General features: G+C 47.2%; 1 protein-coding gene across 2 annotated transcripts; it reads right to left on the reverse strand.

Moving 5' to 3' along the window:
- Positions 1 to 364: 364 nt before the first annotated feature.
- LOC144948783 (claudin-1-like) lies at positions 365 to 20513 on the reverse strand. 2 transcript variants are annotated; one of them, XM_078878434.1, is made up of 6 exons: positions 20374 to 20513; positions 14024 to 14332; positions 8687 to 8851; positions 7147 to 7231; positions 5156 to 5266; positions 365 to 3673 (listed from the first exon to the last, which is right to left on the reverse strand). In XM_078878434.1, exons 2-6 carry the CDS (start codon positions 14289 to 14291, stop codon positions 3634 to 3636), a joined length of 669 nt encoding a protein of 222 aa, XP_078734560.1. In that variant the 5' UTR covers positions 14292 to 14332; positions 20374 to 20513; the 3' UTR covers positions 365 to 3633. The 2 variants fall into 2 exon arrangements, with proteins under 2 accessions (XP_078734560.1, XP_078734559.1); XM_078878433.1 differs by having other exon boundaries at positions 14024 to 14352.
- Positions 20514 to 21655: the final 1142 nt, after the last annotated feature.

Below are 21655 nucleotides of genomic sequence, written 5' to 3' on the forward strand. Positions count from 1 at the left end.
GGTGGGTTAGATCGCGTAAATATAAATGCGTCGTGAAACTCGCCACCACACAAAACAGCCACCTAGTAAGGTTTGTCACGTAAACGAACGTGCCAATTCGTTACTAGTTCAGCACACCGGTGTGTTGGAGAGTAAACCCACAACATTTACAATTCGAATACTGTGACGTTTCGCCAGTAACCAGCATCACCAGCGAACACCGGCGTGCTGAACTAGTGACGAATTGGATATGTTTTGGCGGGTTTACGAACACATTGCAATTTATGCGATCTAACCCAAAAAAAACATCTTATGGATATATTGTACTTCTAGGAAACGTACAATCATGGTTGTTCGTGCTTATATTGAGTGAACTGCAGTTGAATAACTTTTCATCAGTCTTTATTTGTACTTGGTAGTACAGCAAAGCACAAAAACAAGACGATAACATGATAATACAAAGTTATGGGCAACGGATATCGCAATAACCAGTTTAATACGTAGAATTTGTTTGGGTTAGATCATTTAAATAGGAATGCGTCGTTAAACCCATAGCCACCCGGCACCATTAATTGGTAAGGTTTGCAATTGTAAATGCTGTTCGTTTACTCTCCAACACACCGCTGTGTGCTGAACTAGTAAAGAATTGACACGTTTCTTTAATCTTCTTGGTTCTTTCGGTAAATTCACGTAGTAGAGAAAAAATTAAATAATAAAAGTAAAACATAATAAAATAATTCTCACGACGTTTCGGCCACAACGCAAGCAGCTTGCAAGCTGCATTCATATTTTTCATTATATTATTTCCATTCTACGTGACTCTACCGAAAGAACCAAGAAGATGAATCCCTGCAGTCACGAAAGCTTTAAATCGAAACGTTTCTTTACGTGACAACCCTTAATGATTAGCGGTCTAACCCCAAAGAAACTCTATTACGGATCGCAATAATCGTCTAAAAAAAATATTACCATTGCAGCAACCTTGCCGAGTGAGTGGCGAGTGTCTGGAGAGTGGCAGTTCGATTCCCGCTCACGACCAACATCAGTGGCGAGTGGTATCCGAGCCGGTCCTGGGCCTCCCCTAGGTAGACTCAGCCTTAAACCAGTGCAATACCTGGCGCGGTGTGTAAACAACACACCAATGAAGGAGACATGCGTGGTTTTGGCCACACCATTGCCATGTCAGCCTTCGTGGGCAATCGGTAACAGCACTTGCGAGTGTGGATGGTCGACCTCTGTACAAAAGCAGGTTGGTATAGGGCAGGGGTCGGCAACCAAAATAACAAGAAGAGCCATTTCTTTCCAATTCGGTACAAAATTCAGTATTTCAAGAGCCGCAATGCATCTGAGTACATACTGTACATACGTACATATCGTCAAGAAGCAGCCCGTAAAGAGCCGCATGCGGCTCCGGAGCCGTAGGTTGCCGACCCCTGGTATAGGGGCTTGCGAGAGCGACTTAGAGCACGGCGCAGCAAAGTCTGCTATGCTCCCTCACCTTCACCAAGCCATGCTGATGAGCTTGGGGAAGTGTAGTCAATCACCCCCCCCCCCCCCCCCAAGACGCACACAGCATGTGGAGGCCTTCATCCACTCGTGGACTGACCGTGGCTGACGACAATGATTTAGGTACAATCGTTAACTGTTAAAGATAACAGTATACATTCCTATCCTCAATCACGAATATAAACACGTACGCACAAAGTAAATCAGTTGAAAATATGCCTCCTTCGAATATCTGTCCCTCCGCTTAAAAAAAAGAAACGGTGCTGTTTTGCACAACTCATCAGACATACCGCCTTCTGGGAATGCATCGTTTCAGCAACATCGGTTCAAACTCAGAACCAGTTTTTACATTCGGTGCCTCATCAGCAGCCAAGCTTGCTCGAGCCAATGCTTGTGACGAGAAGGCAATGTGGCTGATGTAATGCATAAATATAAACACGTACATGGAGTAGATCATCGATTATCCGGCGGCTTCGGTGGGATTTGGGTGCCACATTTAATGTTTAAGGTGTTGTGTATGTTTTTTCGCGTGTTTAAATGTGTTCACTATATGAAATTGGCATAAATAAACGTACAAATAGACAAAAAATGAATATCCTACTGTAAAAAAGTTACCGTATTTACTGTTGCCGTACTTGCCACTCCAATATCGAAGACTACGCGTGCGGTGATGTAGGTACTACGCTCTTGTTTCAACAACCATGTGTGTTTGACGAATGCCGGACTGGAGCGGATTTTGCCGGTTTGCCCGGATCGGTCCGGGATCGCCGGATAATGTTGGAAGCCGGATAATCGATGACCAACTGTAATTACGTGGAGGAACAGATATTAGGTCTACTTATTTATTTTGGAACTGAAAATTCTCCACAGTGACACTAATCAGGTACAAAATCATTATGGACATTGCAAATCAGGTTAAATAAATTATGGTGGTTCACGTGATAAGTACACATGAGAATTAAAGATACTAAAATTAAATAAAAGATAATAAAATTTATAATGTACAAATAGAAACCCACGACATTTCGATCGAAACACAAGCGGTCTTCATCAGGCGGAGCGAAAAGAGGGGGCAAATTAAATATTAAATAGTTTTCCTAAAAAAATGTATCACTATCACAGTTCCTACTGTACACACTTCGGCCTGAAATCACAAAAGCATATCATTCGTCATTTGCTAATTTGTACACGTGTATTTGCTATATACATGTGCTATATATTGCAATGAAATGAAACATTTACTTAACAAACATCAGAAATCCCGCAGCGCACATTTTACTGGGTAGGTTTTCGCGTTTGCCCCGCACGCTCCGACGTGTTTTCGAAGTTGTTACCGCGTGTCGTTTGGGCACATCGTCCCGACCTTCCGCTCCAGGCGCTTCGTGAACTGGACAAACAGTGACCGAAGAAGCTTCCACTAAACACGTGAAAGCGACGTGGCCGAGACTTCGATGCCGAACAACACGCCGCTCGGAAATTTTCGCCTCCTGCAGAAGCTCCCAGTGCGCGGGGGGAAACGTCGCGCGTGTCAAGCAACAACGCGCGACGCCCAGCAAGAACGCATCAGGACGCGCGCAGCTCTCTTGAAAACCTTTCCCGTTCCAATGACGCGCGCGTACGTACGTGCACGTCATTGGAACGGAATCGGAAGTGAAAGGCCACGCGGGAGGACGTGCGGCACAGTTTGGCGCCGGCTATCATGGAGTGGCGGCAGGTCGCGTCGCTGCGGTTCTCTGCGGCGAGTAACGATACCTGAAAAAACAACGGCGCTACTATGCCCCCTCTAAATGAAATTAACGGCGAACCGCTCGCGCGTTCCGAGATTCAGCGGTAAACGGGGACCGCCCCCCACCCACGCCCTGCAAATTGCTGATGCCTCGGCAACGGGAAAGAGTTCAAATGAATCCGTGACATTCCAAGCCACGAACAGACGGATGGGTTGGAAGGACCACGCTCACCGAGCCCGGCGGTAAACAACCGTTAGTCCAATGGTGCTCTGCGTTTGCCGCGCGTTTAAGGCGGCATTGCTGCTCCCTTAGCCGCCTTTGAGGACAAGGGTTGGATGAGTGTGGGAACTTGAACTTGAACCTCTCTCCGCCCGGTCTAGAAGTGTCCTCTGCGAGCGTGGGCTGTTGGTTCGCCTGCTCCTTAAGGGGACGCGATGATGTCAGTGATGACGAATCTGTACCTGTGGGTGGAGAGGAATCAGGAACTGTGAGTTCATTTGAATGTTTTCGTGCTCGCTTATTGTTTAAATGCTTAGCGCTTTTTGTTTTTGGTGCCATTTCTTAATTTGTTTATTCATTTATAGATTTTGCTTGGTAGTCGGGTTTTTCATTTGCCTGGTATGTGTGTGTGTGTTGTGCTTCTTTCGAGCCGTTCGCCAAAAGCGTATGTCCGATTTGGTCCTTGTACGTAACTAATGTACAGCGTTGTGGGATGCTGTTAGCATTCATGACGCTACATAAAATGAAAGTATTATTTGTATTAACAGTCACATGTTTTTTCATGATTGGCGGTGGTTAGTTAATGCGCTGTGCTGTGAACCTGGCGAAGCCTGGTTTGATTCCCAACCACGGAGAACATTAATGACGAGCATGGTACAGGGCACAACCTCGCGCCAACCCCACCCCCCGCCGATTCAACCCCCCCCCCCCCACGCATTGACCAGTGTGGTGAAGTATGGTCAAACAACCCTCACGGCGTGAAGAAGGCCTTTATCCAGCAGCAGCCGCAGCAGATTGACAAATAGCTCCACATTCTTATTTAACATCATTACGATACTTTTTCATCAACACCATTTCATTTTCATTCAGCAAAGAGTAATGCAATGCCTGCAAAATGATTACCCATGTCTCGCTCCAGAGGTAACCTAAACCCATAGTCCAAGGGTGACCAACCTTTTACAAACTGAGAGCCAAAAAGTACCCTTGAGTTCGGCTAAGGGTGTACGCATATTGACAGTTTTCGGCACAGCACGGCAGAGTTTCGTTATTCCTTGCTACTGCGATGGTACGTTGTGCCTAATGCCCCTTTCAAAGAGCCGCATGCGGTGGGTTAAAGAGCCGCACACGGCTGCTCGAGTAAAAAAACAAACAAAACTATCAACTTTTTATTTTATCAGGTGAGGCCCACTGAGCTGTACAGCTCTTTTTCAGAAGCAACCTGGCCACAAATGATATCTCAATGAAGCAGCTTATCGAGTGGAAATTTGCAGCAGCGAAATACTCGAAACGCATGATGTTGATTCTAAACGTGGAGGGAAAAACCGGAGAAAAATCCACGCGAGCATGGGGAGAGACATGCAAACTCCAAATATACAGCAGGCGTCAGGGTCGGTATCGAACCCACGACCTTGTGCATGCCAGCTAATGTAGTTAACATCTCGCCACCACGGCGCCTCATGCCAATGACAGCGAGACACGTTGAGAGCCTCGAAGTTAAACTGTCCAAGGTAAATATCTTCCAACGGCACCGTGCCCTCATTTTCAGTCCTGGCCAAATCACACAATGGAGTGCTATGCGTTGCAAGTTTCCTGTACTAAGTGGGTGCGGGGTTAAATTGCCTGTGAAATTGTGTGAGCCGTTCAACTTGTATGGCAGTTGGCCACCGCTGTGCCATAGACGGAGCGGGGAGGGGGGGGGGCACACGTAGAGACGCGGAACTCACGTCGTCCGGAGGGAATTTTTCCTGAAGAATACGGCGACCATGAGCGCGCCGCCGATGACGATGAAGGCGCCGGCCAGCCAGCCGGTGTACAGCGCAGCACCGAACGAGAACCTGCGGCGAAAGCAATCGCCGCACGCCGTTCAGCACGACACGCACGGGGAGTTCGCTGCCCGAGCGTGCAGGCGGTGCAACTGCACAGGCACCCAACGGGGCCGGACGGGAGGGGGCCCCCGGGGCGGCAGGATACAAAGTAGGGTGGGGGGGTGGGGGTAGAAAATTGGACAGGGCGAAAGGGGCCGGGGCCCCCGTGCCAACCATACTATGCCAGCAGCATCAGTGTTCATTACACACTGAGCCCTTTCGTAGCCATCTCGTCAAGGAGCATGAACCATCATCACGCGAACTCCGGTCATCCTCGCAGCAGCAGTGGCTTCTGGCTGGCCATCGAACAAAGATGGTCACTGTATCGAGCGCTTTCAGATGCGCCTCTGTGGCCGTCTGGAACGCTCTTCCTTCCCATATTAGGAAGCCACAGGAGCTAAGCGCTTTTAAATCTCGACTGAAAACTAATTTCTTCAGAATTGCTTTTTTTGTTTAGTTTGCTGTCCTTCCCCCGCACCTCCGATTAGCACGGTTGGCTATGTACGGTGCAAAAGAAGTTCAACATACATACGTCTGTGTGCGATGCACTTACAGGCCACGTGCAACGTAACTGCCACTGCCCCTGGTGTACAATGTTTACCAATGTTCCATAAATCCGTTTACCTGTTAATCTACAACCAGATTATATGGTGGTGCTGGATGCGGTGTAATGCCAACACCTGCCACCTTCAGAGCTTTCTCATCAATAAAAGCGCACACACACACACTACCCTACAGGTGATATTTAACGTACACACTGCTGGCAGTTTGCTGTCGTCAAGGAAGGCACGGGTTCCGTTGCAAATTGCCCTCCACTTTTACAACTTGGGCAAAAGTACATTGGAGCAATGAGACTACTGTGACTTACACCAGCTTTGCGATTAACCTTTGTTTTTTGTGTTTAGTTTGTTGTCCTTCCCCCGCAGCTCCGATGAGCGTGGTTGGCTACGTACATTGCGAAAGTTCAACATACATACATCTTCTTGGTTCTTTCGGTAAAGTCACGTAGAAGGGAAATAATAAAGTAATAAAAATAAAACATAATGTTTTATTTTCATTATTTCCCATACTAATGTCTTATTTTTTATTATTTTATTATTTCCCTTCTACGTGACTTTACTGAAAGAACCAAGAAGATGAATCCCTGCAGTCACGAAAGCTTTAAATCGAAAAATACATACATCTTTACAATCTGTAGCTTAGAATCAGATTCTTTATTTAATGTCGATGAATTTGACGAGCTATGGAGCTCCTTTATAAAAATTTCCAGTAAAAGTTACCAAACATGCCCTGGATTGGTCCGTACAGCCCTAGAGGCAGAACAGCTGTCCCCGGTTTCCCGTATCTTTTGGGGGGAAATGGGATTTTGTCCCGGTTTGGAATTTTCCGGTTTCACACTCGACTCTTGATATGGACAAAGGGCGAGGGCTACCCAAGGTTGTCAGGGAAGTTTTTTTTCCACGATTGCTGAAAATCGTGCGTGTGCAGCCTAGGCAAACACGTGACTAATGCGTGGCCACTGTCCCAGGCGGGTGAGTGTGTGTGTGTACCGGCCGAAGGAAGACAAAGAGTGGGGAGCGGTAGCGTAGCATTCAGCACGCTGCAGTACGAACCCGGTAATCCGAGACCAATCCCCGCTCATGGCCAACACAAGTGACAATTATCTGAAATGAGTACCTGGTGCGGTGCGTGTAAGCATTGCCACTAGGGAGACAAAGGCGGCCCGGGCCTGGTGCTGGCCACCCACCCCCTCGTGTGCCCGTGCCGGCCTTCGTAGGTGCTATTCGCGAACAGCACTTGCCCCGACAGTCTGTTAAGCCTACACGGGGGATCTTCGTCTTTGTACCCACCGAACGCCGTAGGGCTCCAGCGGGTTGTACAGCTGTTTCACGACGAAGTTGGCGTAAAGGGACACGGCCAGCATCACGCAGAGACCTGCGAGTAGCACGGCAAAGCTTAGCACGAGAGAAAACGTCACGTGCAACATTCCACGCCATCGATTCTTTTTTTTTCAAGCGCCGATTATCGAATCGATCGCACACGCACAAAGACAACCCACAATCAAGGTACTTGTTGGGTGAGATCGCGTACATATCAATGCATCGTCAATATAAATGTGCGCGGTCTAACCCAAAAAAAACTTTATTATGGATATGGGTCGGGAAAGCCGACGTGTGAAACCCACGCAGACAGCCCCGTTTGTCAATCTACTGCTGGCTGAGGGCCAAACACCACGCCGTGCAGCCAGTGAGGCTTGTTTGATCATACTTCACCACGCCGGTCAGTGTGCGTTGCGGAAGTTAGGCGGAGAGGGAGTACAGAAGCACAATGGAATTTTGCTGCACTGCCCACAACGACGAACGATGGCCATGGTGGTTGCCCGTCACAGCATTTTCCAGGCTCAACACACCTGCTTAGCTTCTGAGGTCTGATGGCATTGGGTGCATTCCGGGTGAACTACACGGGTCGTGTAAATCAACACCGTAACACGGGTTAAAAAAAAAATGTTTGAATAACCGCATCCCATATCGTCACGGGAAGCTGCACAGAATGCAGTTCAGCTCGGTTGCCTTCTCGTCGCGAGTGTACGGGTATCAAATCCCTGCCGTGGGTCTACCCGTGACCCCTCTCTCTCTCTCTGTCTGTCTGTCTCAGCGAGGTTGGAGAATCGCGAAGCCACCCTGGAAACTTCGTGACGAGGCTGACCCCCGGAGCTGTGCACGGCGGAGCAGCGTGGCTGAATGGACACTGCTGCATTAATAATGCCTTCTCCTCTGGTCTCAACAAAGGGGGAACAGGTTTTGCAGGGTACAGGGAAAGACAACGCCGCTGCTCCCTTACGAAACATACATGTACGTGCATGTGCAGCAAACCCTTTTTATTAATCCGCTACGGCAGAATGAGGGCCTCCCTACGCTACGCCACGCCGTGCGGGTTTAAATTACCGTACTACACCGCGCTGGTCCGCGAGGAACATATACGCGAGAGCATAGCATTGCACAACAATGTATTTTGCTTATGAAAACGCCACATAATGACGTTTTATATCGCTGTTCACATATCCGACCTTTGAACAGATCTGCCTAAGAGCTCAGTCCGCAGCGAGTCGGATATGTGATGTTGCTCAGTCCTCCCATGCTTCCGCACATCCGCGCATCCGGGCGCACGTCCATCCATCCGCATGCATCCATGTGTCTGTCCATCCATCACCGTGTCCATCCATCCGTCCGTCCGTCTGTCAGTGCATCCATCAATCCACCCGTGCATCCATCCATCCCTGCGGCCGTCACATCCGTCCATGCATGAGTGCGTCCGTCCGTCAGCTGTTCGTGCGTAAGTCCGTCCATCCATCCGTTGGTCCATGCGTCCGCCCGTCCGTCCGTTACGAACCCGAGAGCAGCCACAGGGCACCGCCAGCGCAGGTCAGCTTGGTCTTGGTGCTGGCGTGCTCGCTGAAGCGACGGGCGCAAGCCGTGCCCAGCGTGGAGACGAAGAGCGCGATGGCGCCCACCGCCACGGCCATGAGCATCAGCGCACGCACCACCTGGAAGAACCCTGCAGCCCGCGCGATAGCGCAAGTCAGCATCATCGCAACGCGGACTCTTGTCACGGCTGCTGCGGCCGTCTGGAACGCTCCTCCTTTCGATGTTAGGAAGCCACTGGAGCTGTGCACTTTTAAACAATCTAGAATGAACACTTATTTATTTAGAACTGCTTTCTGTTTGTTATCCTTCCCCTACACCTTCGATTAGCACGGTGCGAAAGAAGTTCAACATACATACATAGGTACTATCAGCATTCTGTCACGAAATGTAGAATCCGTCCAGATCTCTCACCGAGCAGTGCAACCCTTCACGTTGGAGAACGGCCCACAGAAGCAGATATTACAGAGCTACCTCCAAGATGCCTCCTGAAAGTGACCTCTTACACATAGCAGGGTGCAGCGCTTTCCCACCTGCCCTGGTAAAGAGAGTAATATTTGTCACGTGAGGGTGAAAGCTATACTCTTTATTCTCAGGGCTTGAATTGAGCAAAAATGAAACGCAGAAGAAAATGTTACGTTGTGGATTTTTGTCATCGGTGACCTGGCTGAGATGATCAACTCGGCGCACTTGAGAACCCTACAGTTTAATCAAAGGGCGGTTGAGTGAATTCGAACACAGAAGCTCAGTTGTGTCAGCTTACCACTCTGATGTCGCAGCCACCTGTTCACCTCCAAAAAAACAGATACTGAACAAGTTGTTTCTACTGTGTCGAGACCGAATATGTTGACAGCCCAATGTAAACTCACTACGGCATAAAGGCCTGGCCATGCTGTGTCAATCGACGGAGTTTTTTTTATGTGTTGGACCCTACTTCACTCGAGGACACGGTTTAAACACGGATGGTTACGCCACCGCTTGAGAAGCAACGCCCATCGATCCTTGTCATCTCATTTGCCAGGCGGACATGAGGGCACCCCCCCCCCCCCGCTCTCCCCCGCAGTAAAACGTCCCAGACTCGATGTAAACGGCACCTGGGTCAAACAAAACCTTTTTAGTGCCCCCTTGAAAGTCACTACCTGGCAATAACCAAAGTCATTTGGCATCTCCTGGTCACGTGACTCGTGTGAGATTGTTAACCATTTGAGTGCACACTTGTTAAACTAGGGGTGGAATCTTCGCAAAATGCAAATCAACGAGTTTCATCACCAGTTATTACGGCTTTGGAGCCTTGGGTGGCAGTTTGTTTTATATGCTTAACCCTAAGTTCCGGCATGCACTGTAAAATATGTTGGTATGATTATTGCCTGTGGCCAAATCACGTGGAATGTGACCAACCTCCTGACAGCAGCGACTTTTGGCTAACCGTCGAACGCAGGCGGGTCACCGCATTGCGCGTTTTCAAAAGCGCTTCTGCGGCCGTCTGGAACGCTCTTCCTTAGAATATTAGGAAGCCACTGGAGCGATGCACTTTGAAATCATCTAGATCAGTGGTTGTTAACCGTTACTGCAGCCTTGCACCCCATTGGTTCTCAATCGTAAAAAATATGTATAATACTAAATACTTGTGTTTGACGAAACAAAGTAGTTGCACCTACGTGTCCGTGCTTAATTTGGGTTTCGGTGATTTGCCTTCGAAAAAAATCTGGCCACGTCTCGCACCCCCAGAAAGGGCATCTCGCCCCCCCCAGGGGGTGCATGCACCCCAGGTGAAGAACCACTGATCTATGTTTAAAACTCATTCGTTGACCTTCTGCCGCACCTCTAACTAGCGCGGTTGGCTACGTACGGTGCGAAATAAGTTCAACATACAGTACAATGTCGTCATATCACGGAAACTGAATCGGATGAACACAGGCATGGCGCAGGGCTGTGTGACTGCGCTGTGGACAAGCCCCCTTGTTATTCCAGCAGTGGAATAACAAGGGGGCTGTGCATATTCATAATGGTTGTTGTTACCGTATTACAAAATCGATGTCTCCCAAGCTCAAGCAAGCAATGGGGGTGGCATTCATTGGGTGAGCGCCCTGAATCATTGGGCAGTCGACGATAGTGTCTTTAAAAGTCGGACGTTTGTTATTGTCTAAAAACAACAAATAAGACGCTGCACTGCGTACAAATATACAGGTTCACAAACACAATGGGCAGCAAAAATGGGACTCCACCTCCCTCCCCATGTTTGACCACTGCTACTGCTCAAATAAAGGTCTCAGATTACAGCGGCATATGCACGTACATTGGTGACGCTGCTATGGATTATTGTGCAGGTGGTGCGACACATGAGGATCCACTGGCCAGAGGGGAGCAGCCTAAGGGTTTCCACCTGTCGTCTGGACTGTCTGAACAGTCTTTACTGTCTGGACTGTCCAAACTTTCCAAACTGTCCGGACTGTCCAGACTGTCCAAACTGTCCGGACTGTCCCAACTGTCTGAACTGTCCAAACTGTCTGAACTGTCAAAACTGTCAAAACTGTCTGAACTGTCCAAACTGTCCAAACTGTCCAAACTGTCCAAACTGTCCAAACTGTCCAGACTGTCCGGACTGTCCAAACTGTCCCAACTGTCCGAACTGTCTGAACTATCCAAACTGTCCGAACTGTCCAGACTGTCCAAACTGTCCGAACTGTCCAAACTGTCCAAACTGTCCAAACTGTCCAAACTGTCCGGACTGTCCGGACTGTCCGGACTGTCAGGACTGTCCAAACTGTCCGAACTGTCCAAACTGTCCAAACTGTCCGGACTGTCCGGACTATCCGGACTGTCCAAACAGTCTTTACTGTCCGGACTGTCCGAACTGTCCGAACTGCCCGAATTGTACGAACTGTCCAAACTATCCAAACAGTCTTTACTGTCCGGACTGTCCGGACTGTCCAGATTGTCCAGACTGTCCAGACTGTCCAGACTGTCCAAACTGTCCAAACTGTCCAGACTGTCCAGACTGTCTGAACTGTCCAAACTGTCCAAACTGTTCAAACTGTCCAAACAGGCTTTACTGTCCAGACTGTCCAGACTGTCCAGACTGTCCAGACTGTCCAGACTGTCCAGACTGTCCAGACTGTCCAAACTCCCCAAACTGTCCAAACTGTCCAAACTGTCCGGACAGTCTGAACTGCCCAGACTGTCTGAACTGTCTGGACTGTTTGAACTGTCTGGATTGCCTGGACTGTCCGAACTGAGTTGAGCCGGACAGTCTGGGGAATTGGCACCTGTGTTCGGGTGGCAGTACAGTTGTTTACTTAATAACAAAATAAAGATTAAAAAGATGACTACTAACAAAGATTACTTCATAAGGAGTAACTTCAGGGCTTCTTGAACGCTTCTGTGAGCTGCTTCTGTGAGCTGCTTCTGTGAGCTGCTTCTGTGAGCTGCTTCTGTGAGCTGCTTCTGTGAGCTGCTTCTGTGAGCTGCTTCTGTGAGCTGCTTCTGTGAGCTGCTTCTGTGAGCTGCTTCTGTGAGCTGCTTCTGTGAGCTGCTTCTGCGAAAATCGAATGACGCAGTGACGCCATCGTATTGAGTTTTTGTCGGTTAACCTACGAAATATTTTAGTTTTTTTTATTAAAAAATAACAATAATCACATTTTACAATTTGTTTCTTTTTTCCTTGAGCGCTTAACTGTGAAATGCACAGCGTAAGTGCGGAGTTTGTCCCTAAAAGATTAATCACGTAACTGCAAATTCGCCCTATAGGGTGGTGGAGGGAGGCACATTATGCCTCTACTGAGATCTTGGTACCTACTGGGATTGAATTGAATTTCATTAATATCTATAAGGTAGTTTTAATAATATTCCTAGGCCAGGGGTCGGCAACCAAAATAACAATGAGGGGCATTTTTTTCTTCCAATTCGGTAACAAACAAACAAACTCCCCCCCCCCCCCCTCGATATTTCAATAGCCACAATACAACGTGAATGCGAGACGGTAGGACCTGTGGAAATTGTACGGGTGGGGGGGTCCCATTCAATTCCTTGCACGTGGACCCACACCAATCATGCTGCTTCACTGCATTATATACGTTTACCGAAGTTGTACAAGACCATAATCTGTTAATCTACAACCAGATTATACGGTAGTTCTGAAGGGCAGTGTCACGGCAACACAAGGTACATTATGAGCTATCTCATCAATAAAAAAAATCGCTACCCTACAGGTGACATTGAACGCACACACCGCTGCCAGCTGCTGTCGTCACGAAAGGTACGGGTCCCCTCGCAAGTTTCCGCTCGGCCAACAGTACACCAGAGTCATGAGACTACTCTTGACTTACACCAGCTTTTGAGGTGAACCTAAAGCGACCAAAATAGAGTTCCGGATCAAGCCGTAGCGCCACAAAGGCTGTCCCCCAGCGTCGCCAAAGCTTTTTGTGAAAAAACGGCTTCACGCTTGACGCGTGATGTGGGCAAAGGGGCAGAGCGGGGTGGGCAGAGGAGTTTTTGTTAATCTTCACGATTACAGCAATCGTGCATGTGCAGTGTGGGTAATGCCTTAATGCAGTGTGGATCTCGGCCACAACGCAATCTTGTACAAAAAAAAATAGAATCCTGCCCTCGCCAGCAACACACTGAATCAGCTAAGCCCGTGTTAATGATGGGGGGTTTTGTCTACAACATCGCTAATCGTCACGAACGCTGGCTTTGGGCTATAATAAGCAGTCGAAGGTCAAGGTGCAACGCTGTAATGTACTTGATCACTGCCACTGCTGGCAGATGGGCGTCAAGACAGAAGGAGCTCGAGAGAGTTCGCCTTAGGGAGAATCTTTGCCCACTCTTCCGTGCTGGCTGAATGTCTTGGAAGAAGTGCCCACCCAATGAGCATGTAGGACACTCACCCGAATCCCTGGACAAAGAGGACTTTAAAATACTGGCCATAAATCAAAGACGCTTGGTGGATAAGATCACTCACTTTACACAAATACCGCTGAACTATTTATCACTCACAGTGCACTTCAAAGTCACTCACTGGACATTAATTAAAACACACACTGAGCATCGGGGTTCACTCACTGAACATCATGAAAAAGATAATCACTGGCTATTAAGGTCACCAAAATCGTCACCGGATATTGAGCCGACTCGCAGGGGCATTCATCGCGGACGCTGGACATGACGGCCACTCGCCGGTGATCAATCACCAACACTCGGCGAGACATGAAGGCCACTCCAACTCGCGGGGAAGATGATCACCGAGTCTCCGAACGTCGAGGTCGCTCACCGGACACGCGACCTCACGGGGTGGGTGGGCACTTACTGGGCTGCGACAGCGTCGTGTAGAACTGCCTGCAGACCTCGCCGCGCTCCGTGCTGGCATTCCTCATGCAGATGTTCCACAGGCCGCTCTGCATGTAGGTGCCAGGCCCGTGGCTGTAGATGCTCCAGCAGTTGAGATAGATGACCATCACCGTGAGGCCAAAGCCAAGCGTGGACAGCGCAAACCCAACGACGTGCATGGCCAAGGTGACCCCGCCGCCGCCGCCGCCACCGCCGCCACCACCATCAGATCTGGTCCCGGCTCCCATCGTGGAATGTCACCGGGTCAGCTGTCTCACGTTCGTCTCGTCTGGAATTTTGAGATGGGCACTGCGGACACACACACACACAGCCCAGCCAGATTGATCAATGATCCGGCATTCACTAAATCGAGCCAATCACTCACTCACCGGCAGTCAGTTGCTTCCGTGTCACTCGTCTATCGCTACTACCATGGTTACTGTTCCCATAAACTACCCTCATTGATTCCTACACAACTATTGGGGACTCGGCCTTCCAGACTTGCCCGTTTCGTCTCATCCGAACTGCACGTCATAGCAATTTCTCTCGCCAATTCATCCCTCTCGCACTCCTCCGCTTTGGAATTCCCTCCCATCATGTTTGTGGGGCAGCAGTAGATTCTAGATTTGAAGCTTTCGTGACTGCAAGGATTCATATTCTTAGGTTTTTTCGGTAAAGTCACGTAGGTAAAACATTTAAATTAATAAAAGTAAAATAAAAATCTGATAAAAATCACGACGTTTCGGAGGCAACACAAGCTTCCGTCTTCAGGTGGTGGAACCGTCACAGCACGACAGCTGTATCAAGTGAGAGAAATTCCAAGCAGTAGATGTTGTGCGCACCGCAGGGACACCGCCAGGATGTTGCATGGATCGCGCATTCGCCGGTGTTGTGTTGTTTGATGGCTTGGGTTTCACCGCAATCGCAGTTCAGAGATGATTTAATGTGTGTATCTTCAACTTGTTTTGCAGTGTACGTAGCCAACCGTGATAATCGGAGGTGCGGGGGCGGATAAAAATCCAAACAAAAAAGTGGTTCTAAAGATATGAGTTTTCAATCTAGATTTAAAAGTACATAGATCCCGGTTTCTTCCTCATACCATCGTCTCTTCTCCCAAGTCCCACGTAACCTTGTTCGATGCAAGAAAAGTGTGAACTATCTTCTTCTACAGTACTTTGGTTAGTGCTGTGTGTCCCTGGTCGTTTGACGTGTTGGGTCGTTGGAGGGAGGCGGCAGCGCTCAGGAAATTGTGTTGACAAAAACAACCCCACAACCGGAACAAATATTGATTGTTCCTTGGGTTACTACGCTGAAGAGACTCCACTTCACACGCTCTGCGAATAATTATCCGCACGAAAAATACCGGACAAAGAATATCGATTGCCACACTCCCCGTAACACATCGGAAGGTCGGGGCAACATCGCCGCAACGTTAGAGAAACGTTACCCCATCGCTGGGGTAACGTTGCCACAACACTGGGGCAACGTTACCCCAACGTTGGCATGTTTACCGGGCTGTACGTTGCAGAGAGGCGTTCTGAGCACACTAGTTCAGGGGTGGGCAACCAAATTAACGAGAGGCAAAAAAACATCCGAATTTGGTATTAAACAAGAAAAACGCAAATATTTAAAGAGCCGCGATGGGTGTGAATATCGTTGAGCAGGAGCCGGTCCTTAAAGAGCTCTCATGCGAGTCTTAGTTGCCTCCGAGTTTTACGGCTTTGATTTGATAGATTTATAACAACGAATCTACAAACATATGTGAGCATGAGTCACGATCATTCCACTGCTGGATGAAGGTCGTCCGTCCCCAAAGCACCGGTCCCCCCACCCATCATCATACCGTGTCAACCCACTCGGTTGACCCCGTGTGCTTGTACAGATAAAATGTTGTTTTCAGGTCCGTACGGCGTACAGCCCGTTTCAATACGGGCCTAAATAAAATATTTAAAAATATCTTCTTGGTTCTTTCGGTAAAGTCACGTAGAAGGGAAGTAATACAATAATAAAAATAAAACTCAGACGCTGTCGCCTCGACAGACCTGGTTTTCACCTGAGGACGGCTGCTTGCGTTGTGGCCGAAACGTCGTGAAAATTATTTTATTATGTTTTATTTTTATTATTTTATTACTTCCCTTCTACGTGACTTTACCGAAAGAACCAAGAAGATGAATCCCTGCAGTCACGAAAGCTTTAAATCGAAATATTTAAAAATACTTTTTTTTTTAAACACGCTTTAATTAAATGTACCGTCCTCGTAATGACAAAACTCCACGACTCCAGGAAGTGGCCCCGCAGCTTGCCATAGCTTAAGGGGCCGTGGTGATTGAGCGTGGACAATTAGACCCGTAAAAAAGATTGTTTAAAAATATAATTTTTAAAATTTTCACGATATAATATAGTATGGTCATCAGTATGACATACCTATACCAAGTTTGCAGTCGATACTACATTGGGAAGACGGTTGAAATAGAGTTACAAGATTTGAGGATACAACTGACAGAGTTAAATAAAAAGCCGTGTAAAATGTTAAAAATCTTTGTTTTAAATGTTAATGATAGAATAAAGTCTTGTCATCAGTATGACATTAGTATACCAAGTTTGCAGTCGATAGCACATTGGAAAGTGGGTACATTTTAAGTTACAATATTTTTTAAGGCTACGACAACAGTCGGAGTGAGTTAAATAAAAGCGTGTACTAATAAAAAAAATAGTATGTGTCCATTCGTTTGTGTTTCTCCGTTGTGATGGGACTTTGTAGGATAAACATTGAGATGTATAAGGGGGCACGCGATGACGAAAAAGGTCTTAATTCGTCTGTAATAAGGTCGGGCACTGATACGGGTTTGACAGGTATGCATCATCCATTAAACTCAGATGATCCCTGGGTTTTTATCTTCCACACAACTCAAGGTCAAGTTCATGTATTAGGTGTAGCCCTGTGAGCCATTCGGCTCTTGAATCGGGTCCAACCGCAACAAACAAAAAAACAAAAACATGAACAAAAAACATCTTCAAGTGAATATGTGACTGAGTGCAAACAGAAAATCCAAGAAAAGACAGCAAAATATTGCAGAAAAAGCACCGTACACCAACACTGTGTGCAAAAATCCCAGTGGGATGCAAGTCAAACAACAACAACCACAAGACAACTTAGATTAAGGCCATCATTCTAACTCTGTACTACAACTACAAACAAACATGGCCAAAGCAAAAAACTTTTCGAAAATCACCAAAATCAAGCCATAAAAACTTGTACTACCAAACTCTGCAGCCATAGCTGGCTGCATGAGTCACTCCACAACAGCAGGAGCATCAGTCGGAGTATCAGCCCTGTGAGCCATTCTGCTCATGGTCCACCCTAAATCGCATCACCCACTGCACAAACCATGGCAGAGCAGTAGATGCCGACAACCTGATGCACAGATGGAAGATTAAAAACGCTCCAGTCGTAGTGGTGCGAGCCTAGGCTTAGGCAAGGTAAGGTAAAAGTGTAAAAACAACGAGCCTCCCTTTACCCTACCTTTTACCTTACCACAATACAATCACTCTACCCTACCTTTTACCTTTTGGCAGGTAAGGTAAAAGGTAAAAAACAACGAGCCTACCTTTACCCTACCTTTTACCTTACCACAATACAATCACTCTACCCTACCTTTTACCCTTTGGCAGGTAAGGTAAAAGGTAAAAAACAACGAGGCTACCTTTACCCTACCCTTTACCTTACCACAATACAATCACTCTACCCTACCTTTTACCCTTTGGCAGGTAAGGTAAAAGGTAAAAAGCAACGAGCCTACCTTTACCCTACCCTTTACCCTTACCCCTTGGCATGTCGACACCTTTACCCTTTCACCCAGTAAAAAGGGTAAATTACCTTACCTTGCCGAGGCCTAGGTGCGACTGTGGTCATCCAGAACAGACCGTGTGTGTGTGTGTGCATCAACGTGTAATGACGCAACGCCTCAATTCACAAAGAAGAAGGAGGAGACATCGTAGCGACGACGACGACGACACACTCTGTTTGCCGTCAATTGCAGAGCGGTGGTTGTTGTGGTGGTGGTGGTATAAAAAAAATTAACCCGTAAAAACAAAGTTTTTCACTATAAATCCTTTATATGCGTGGCATCGGGGCGGCTAGAGTCCTTTCGTCCTCTGGCTTCAGATGGCTGCCACCTATGGGTCAGATGATTGTCTGGCAGCATTAAAGAATTGGTAATTACATATTTAAACATTTTCCCCTAAACAGTGTAAAATTTTGGAGAAAAAAAATTCACGAAAATGCATTGTCACGCACAACGAGTCTTTTCACCCACTTCCCGTGGATCACGGGAAGTGGGTGAAAAAACGACCGAAAGATTTGCACGGTCCTAAGCAAGCAAGCGAACTTAATATAAAGGATTTAATAAGAATGGGTTTAACCCTTTCCGGCAATAATACGAGAGCTGTTAAGATGTTCAAAACACCAAATAAGAAACCTTTTGCAAGGAATCAAGTCTGCATTAACCACACCAGTACCTGTGGTGAACAGGCAAACCAACGTGGTCCGATCATTATTGACGTATTGTACCAAACAGCCTTGTGTCTTGATGGCCGAGTCTCATCAGTGTCAGAGCAGAGAACAACAACCTCTGGCTGTACACCTGATGATGCCGGCTGTGATTACTGGAGAAACGTCGAACTCGGATTGTAAATGTTGCGGCTTGGCTCTCCAACACACAACCGGTGTGCTGTACTAGTATACTACACTATACACTACACTATACACTACACTATACACTAGTGCTGTACTAGTATACTACACTATACACTAGTGCTGTACTAGTATACTACACTATACACTACACTATACACTAGTGCTGTACTAGTATACTACACTATACACTACACTATACACTAGTGCTGTACTAGTATACTACACTATACACTACACTATACACTAGTGCTGTACTAGTATACTACACTATACACTACACTATACACTAGTGCTGTACTAGTATACTACACTATACACTACACTATACACTAGTGCTGTACTAGTATACTACACTATACACTACACTATACACTAGTGCTGTACTAGTATACTACACTATACACTACACTATACACTAGTGCTGTACTAGTATACTACACTATACACTACACTATATACTAGTGCTGTACTAGTATACTACACTATACACTACACTATACACTACACTATACACTACACTATACACTACACTACACACTAGTGCTGTACTAGTATACTACACTATACACTACACTATACACTACACTACACTATACACTAGTGCTGTACTAGTATACTACACTATACACTACACTATACACTAGTGCTGTACTAGTATACTACACTATACACTACACTATACACTACACTATACACTAGTGCTGTACTAGTATACTACACTATACACTACACTATACACTAGTGATGTACTAGTATACTACACTATACACTACACTATACACTAGTGATGTACTAGTATACTACACTATACACTACACTATACACTAGTGATGTACTAGTATACTACACTATACACTACACTATACACTAGTGCTGTACTAGTATACTACACTATACACTACACTATACACTAGTGCTGTACTAGTATACTACACTATACACTACACTATACACTAGTGCTGTACTAGTATACTACACTATACACTACACTATACACTACACTATACACTACACTATACACTACACTATACACTAGTGATGTACTAGTATACTACACTATACACTACACTATACACTAGTGATGTACTAGTATACTACACTATACACTACACTATACACTAGTGCTGTACTAGTATACTACACTATACACTACACTATACACTAGTGATGTACTAGTATACTACACTATACACTACACTATACACTAGTGCTGTACTAGTATACTACACTATACACTACACTATATACTAGTGCTGTACTAGTATACTACACTATACACTACACTATACACTAGTGCTGTTCTAGCGACGAATTTGTACTTTCTGTTTATGTGACAAACCCCTTACTAATTTGCTGTCGGGTGGTTGCGGTTTTAACGAGACATTCATATTTACGCGATCTAACCCCCCCAAAAAACTATATTATAGATGTTCGCGAAAGCCTACGTGTTAAACTGACATAGAATACAGCATCGAGTTATAGCTCTTGTATAAGCGAATCGCGCTCCACCGCTCCCTCGCAATTGTAGCAGTCGAGATACACACACACACTTCCACAGTACAGTACTTAACATCTCGTCTTCATTGCTGAAGAATCTCTCTCTCTTTCTCTCTGAAGTGCGTCTCAATACTTACGCCTTGACTTGGCCGCGTTAAGGTGTCCCTCTTATCGCCTTGAAACGCAACGAGACGCCGATGGTGCTCGCCTCCGCTGTTGCTGTGCACTGCGCAGGTAAGCGTCCTGTCCGCTCAACGTGAGCGAGTGTGTGTGTCTCTCTGTGTGTGTGTGCCTGTGTGTGAAGGGGGATGATGAGGAGGGAGGTCTTAGCCCGAAGCTATGTTGGCACGGTGGGGTGGGGAGGTCGGCACGGTGGGAGGAGACAAGTTTCATGTATTAGGTATAGCCCTGTGAGCCATTCGGCTCTTGAATCGGGTGCAACCGCAACAAACAAAAAAACATGAACAAGAAAACATCTTAAAGTGACTATGTGACTATGTGCAAACAGAAAATCCAAGAAAAGGCAGCAAAATATTGCCGAAAAAGCACCGTACACCAACACTGTGTGCAAAAATCGCAGTGGGATGCAAATCAAACAACAACAACAACAACCACAAGACAACTTCGATTAAGGCCATCAGTCTAACTTTGTACTACTACAACAAACAAACATGGCCAAACCAAAAAACGCAGCAAGAGACGGCTTGGCTTGGCTTTGGCGTGCAGGTGCATTGTTCATACGCCACTCTCTCATGTGACGTCGCGACCAGGGTTGGGTGGGTGAGTGAGTTGTGGGTGGGTGGGTGAGTGAGTTGTGGGTGGGTGAGTGAGTTGTGGGTGGGTGGGTGGGTGAGTGAGTTGTGGGTGGGTGAGTGAGTTGTGGGTGGGTGGGTGGGTGGGTGGGTGAGTGAGTTGTGGGTGGGTGAGTTGTGGGTGGGTGAGTTGTGGGTGGGTGAGTTGTGGGTGGGTGAGTTGTGGGTGAGTGAGTTGTGGGTGGGTGAGTGAGTTGTGGGTGGGCGGGTGAGTGAGTTGTGGGTGGGTAGGTGAGTGAGTTGTGGGTGGGTGGGTGAGTGAGTGAGTTGTGGGTGAGTGAGTTGTGGGTGGGTGGGTGAGTGAGTTGTGGGTGGGTGAGTGAGTTGTGGGTGGGTGAGTGAGTTGTGGGTGAGTGAGTTGTGGGTGGGTGAGTTGTGGGTGGGTGAGTGAGTTGTGGGTGGGTGAGTGAGTTGTGGGTGAGTGAGTGAGTTGTGGGTGGGTGAGTGAGTTGTGGGTGGGTGAGTGAGTTGTGGGTGGGTGAGTGAGTTGTGGGTGAGTGAGTGAGTTGTAGGTGAGTGAGTGACTTGTGGGTGGGTGAGTGAGTTGTGGGTGAGTGAGTGAGTTGTGGGTGGGTGAGTGAGTTGTGGGTGAGTGAGTGAGTTGTGG

Source organism: Lampetra fluviatilis, chromosome 51 (genome assembly GCF_964198595.1).
Source record: "Lampetra fluviatilis chromosome 51, kcLamFluv1.1, whole genome shotgun sequence".
Taxonomy (NCBI): domain Eukaryota; kingdom Metazoa; phylum Chordata; class Hyperoartia; order Petromyzontiformes; family Petromyzontidae; genus Lampetra; species Lampetra fluviatilis.

Coding starts and splice junctions, on each gene's coding strand:
- LOC144948783 (XM_078878434.1), bottom strand. CDS start 14,291: ATGGGAGCCGGGACCAGATCTGATGGTGGTGGCGGCGGTGGCGGCGGC. Junction 8,852..14,023: donor CACGACGCTGTCGCAGCCCA/GTAAGTGCCCAC, acceptor CGCGGGCTGCAG/GGTTCTTCCAGGTGGTGCGT. Junction 5,267..7,146: donor CTGGAGCCCTACGGCGTTCG/GTGGGTACAAAG, acceptor CTTTCGCCGCAG/GTTCTCGTTCGGTGCTGCGC.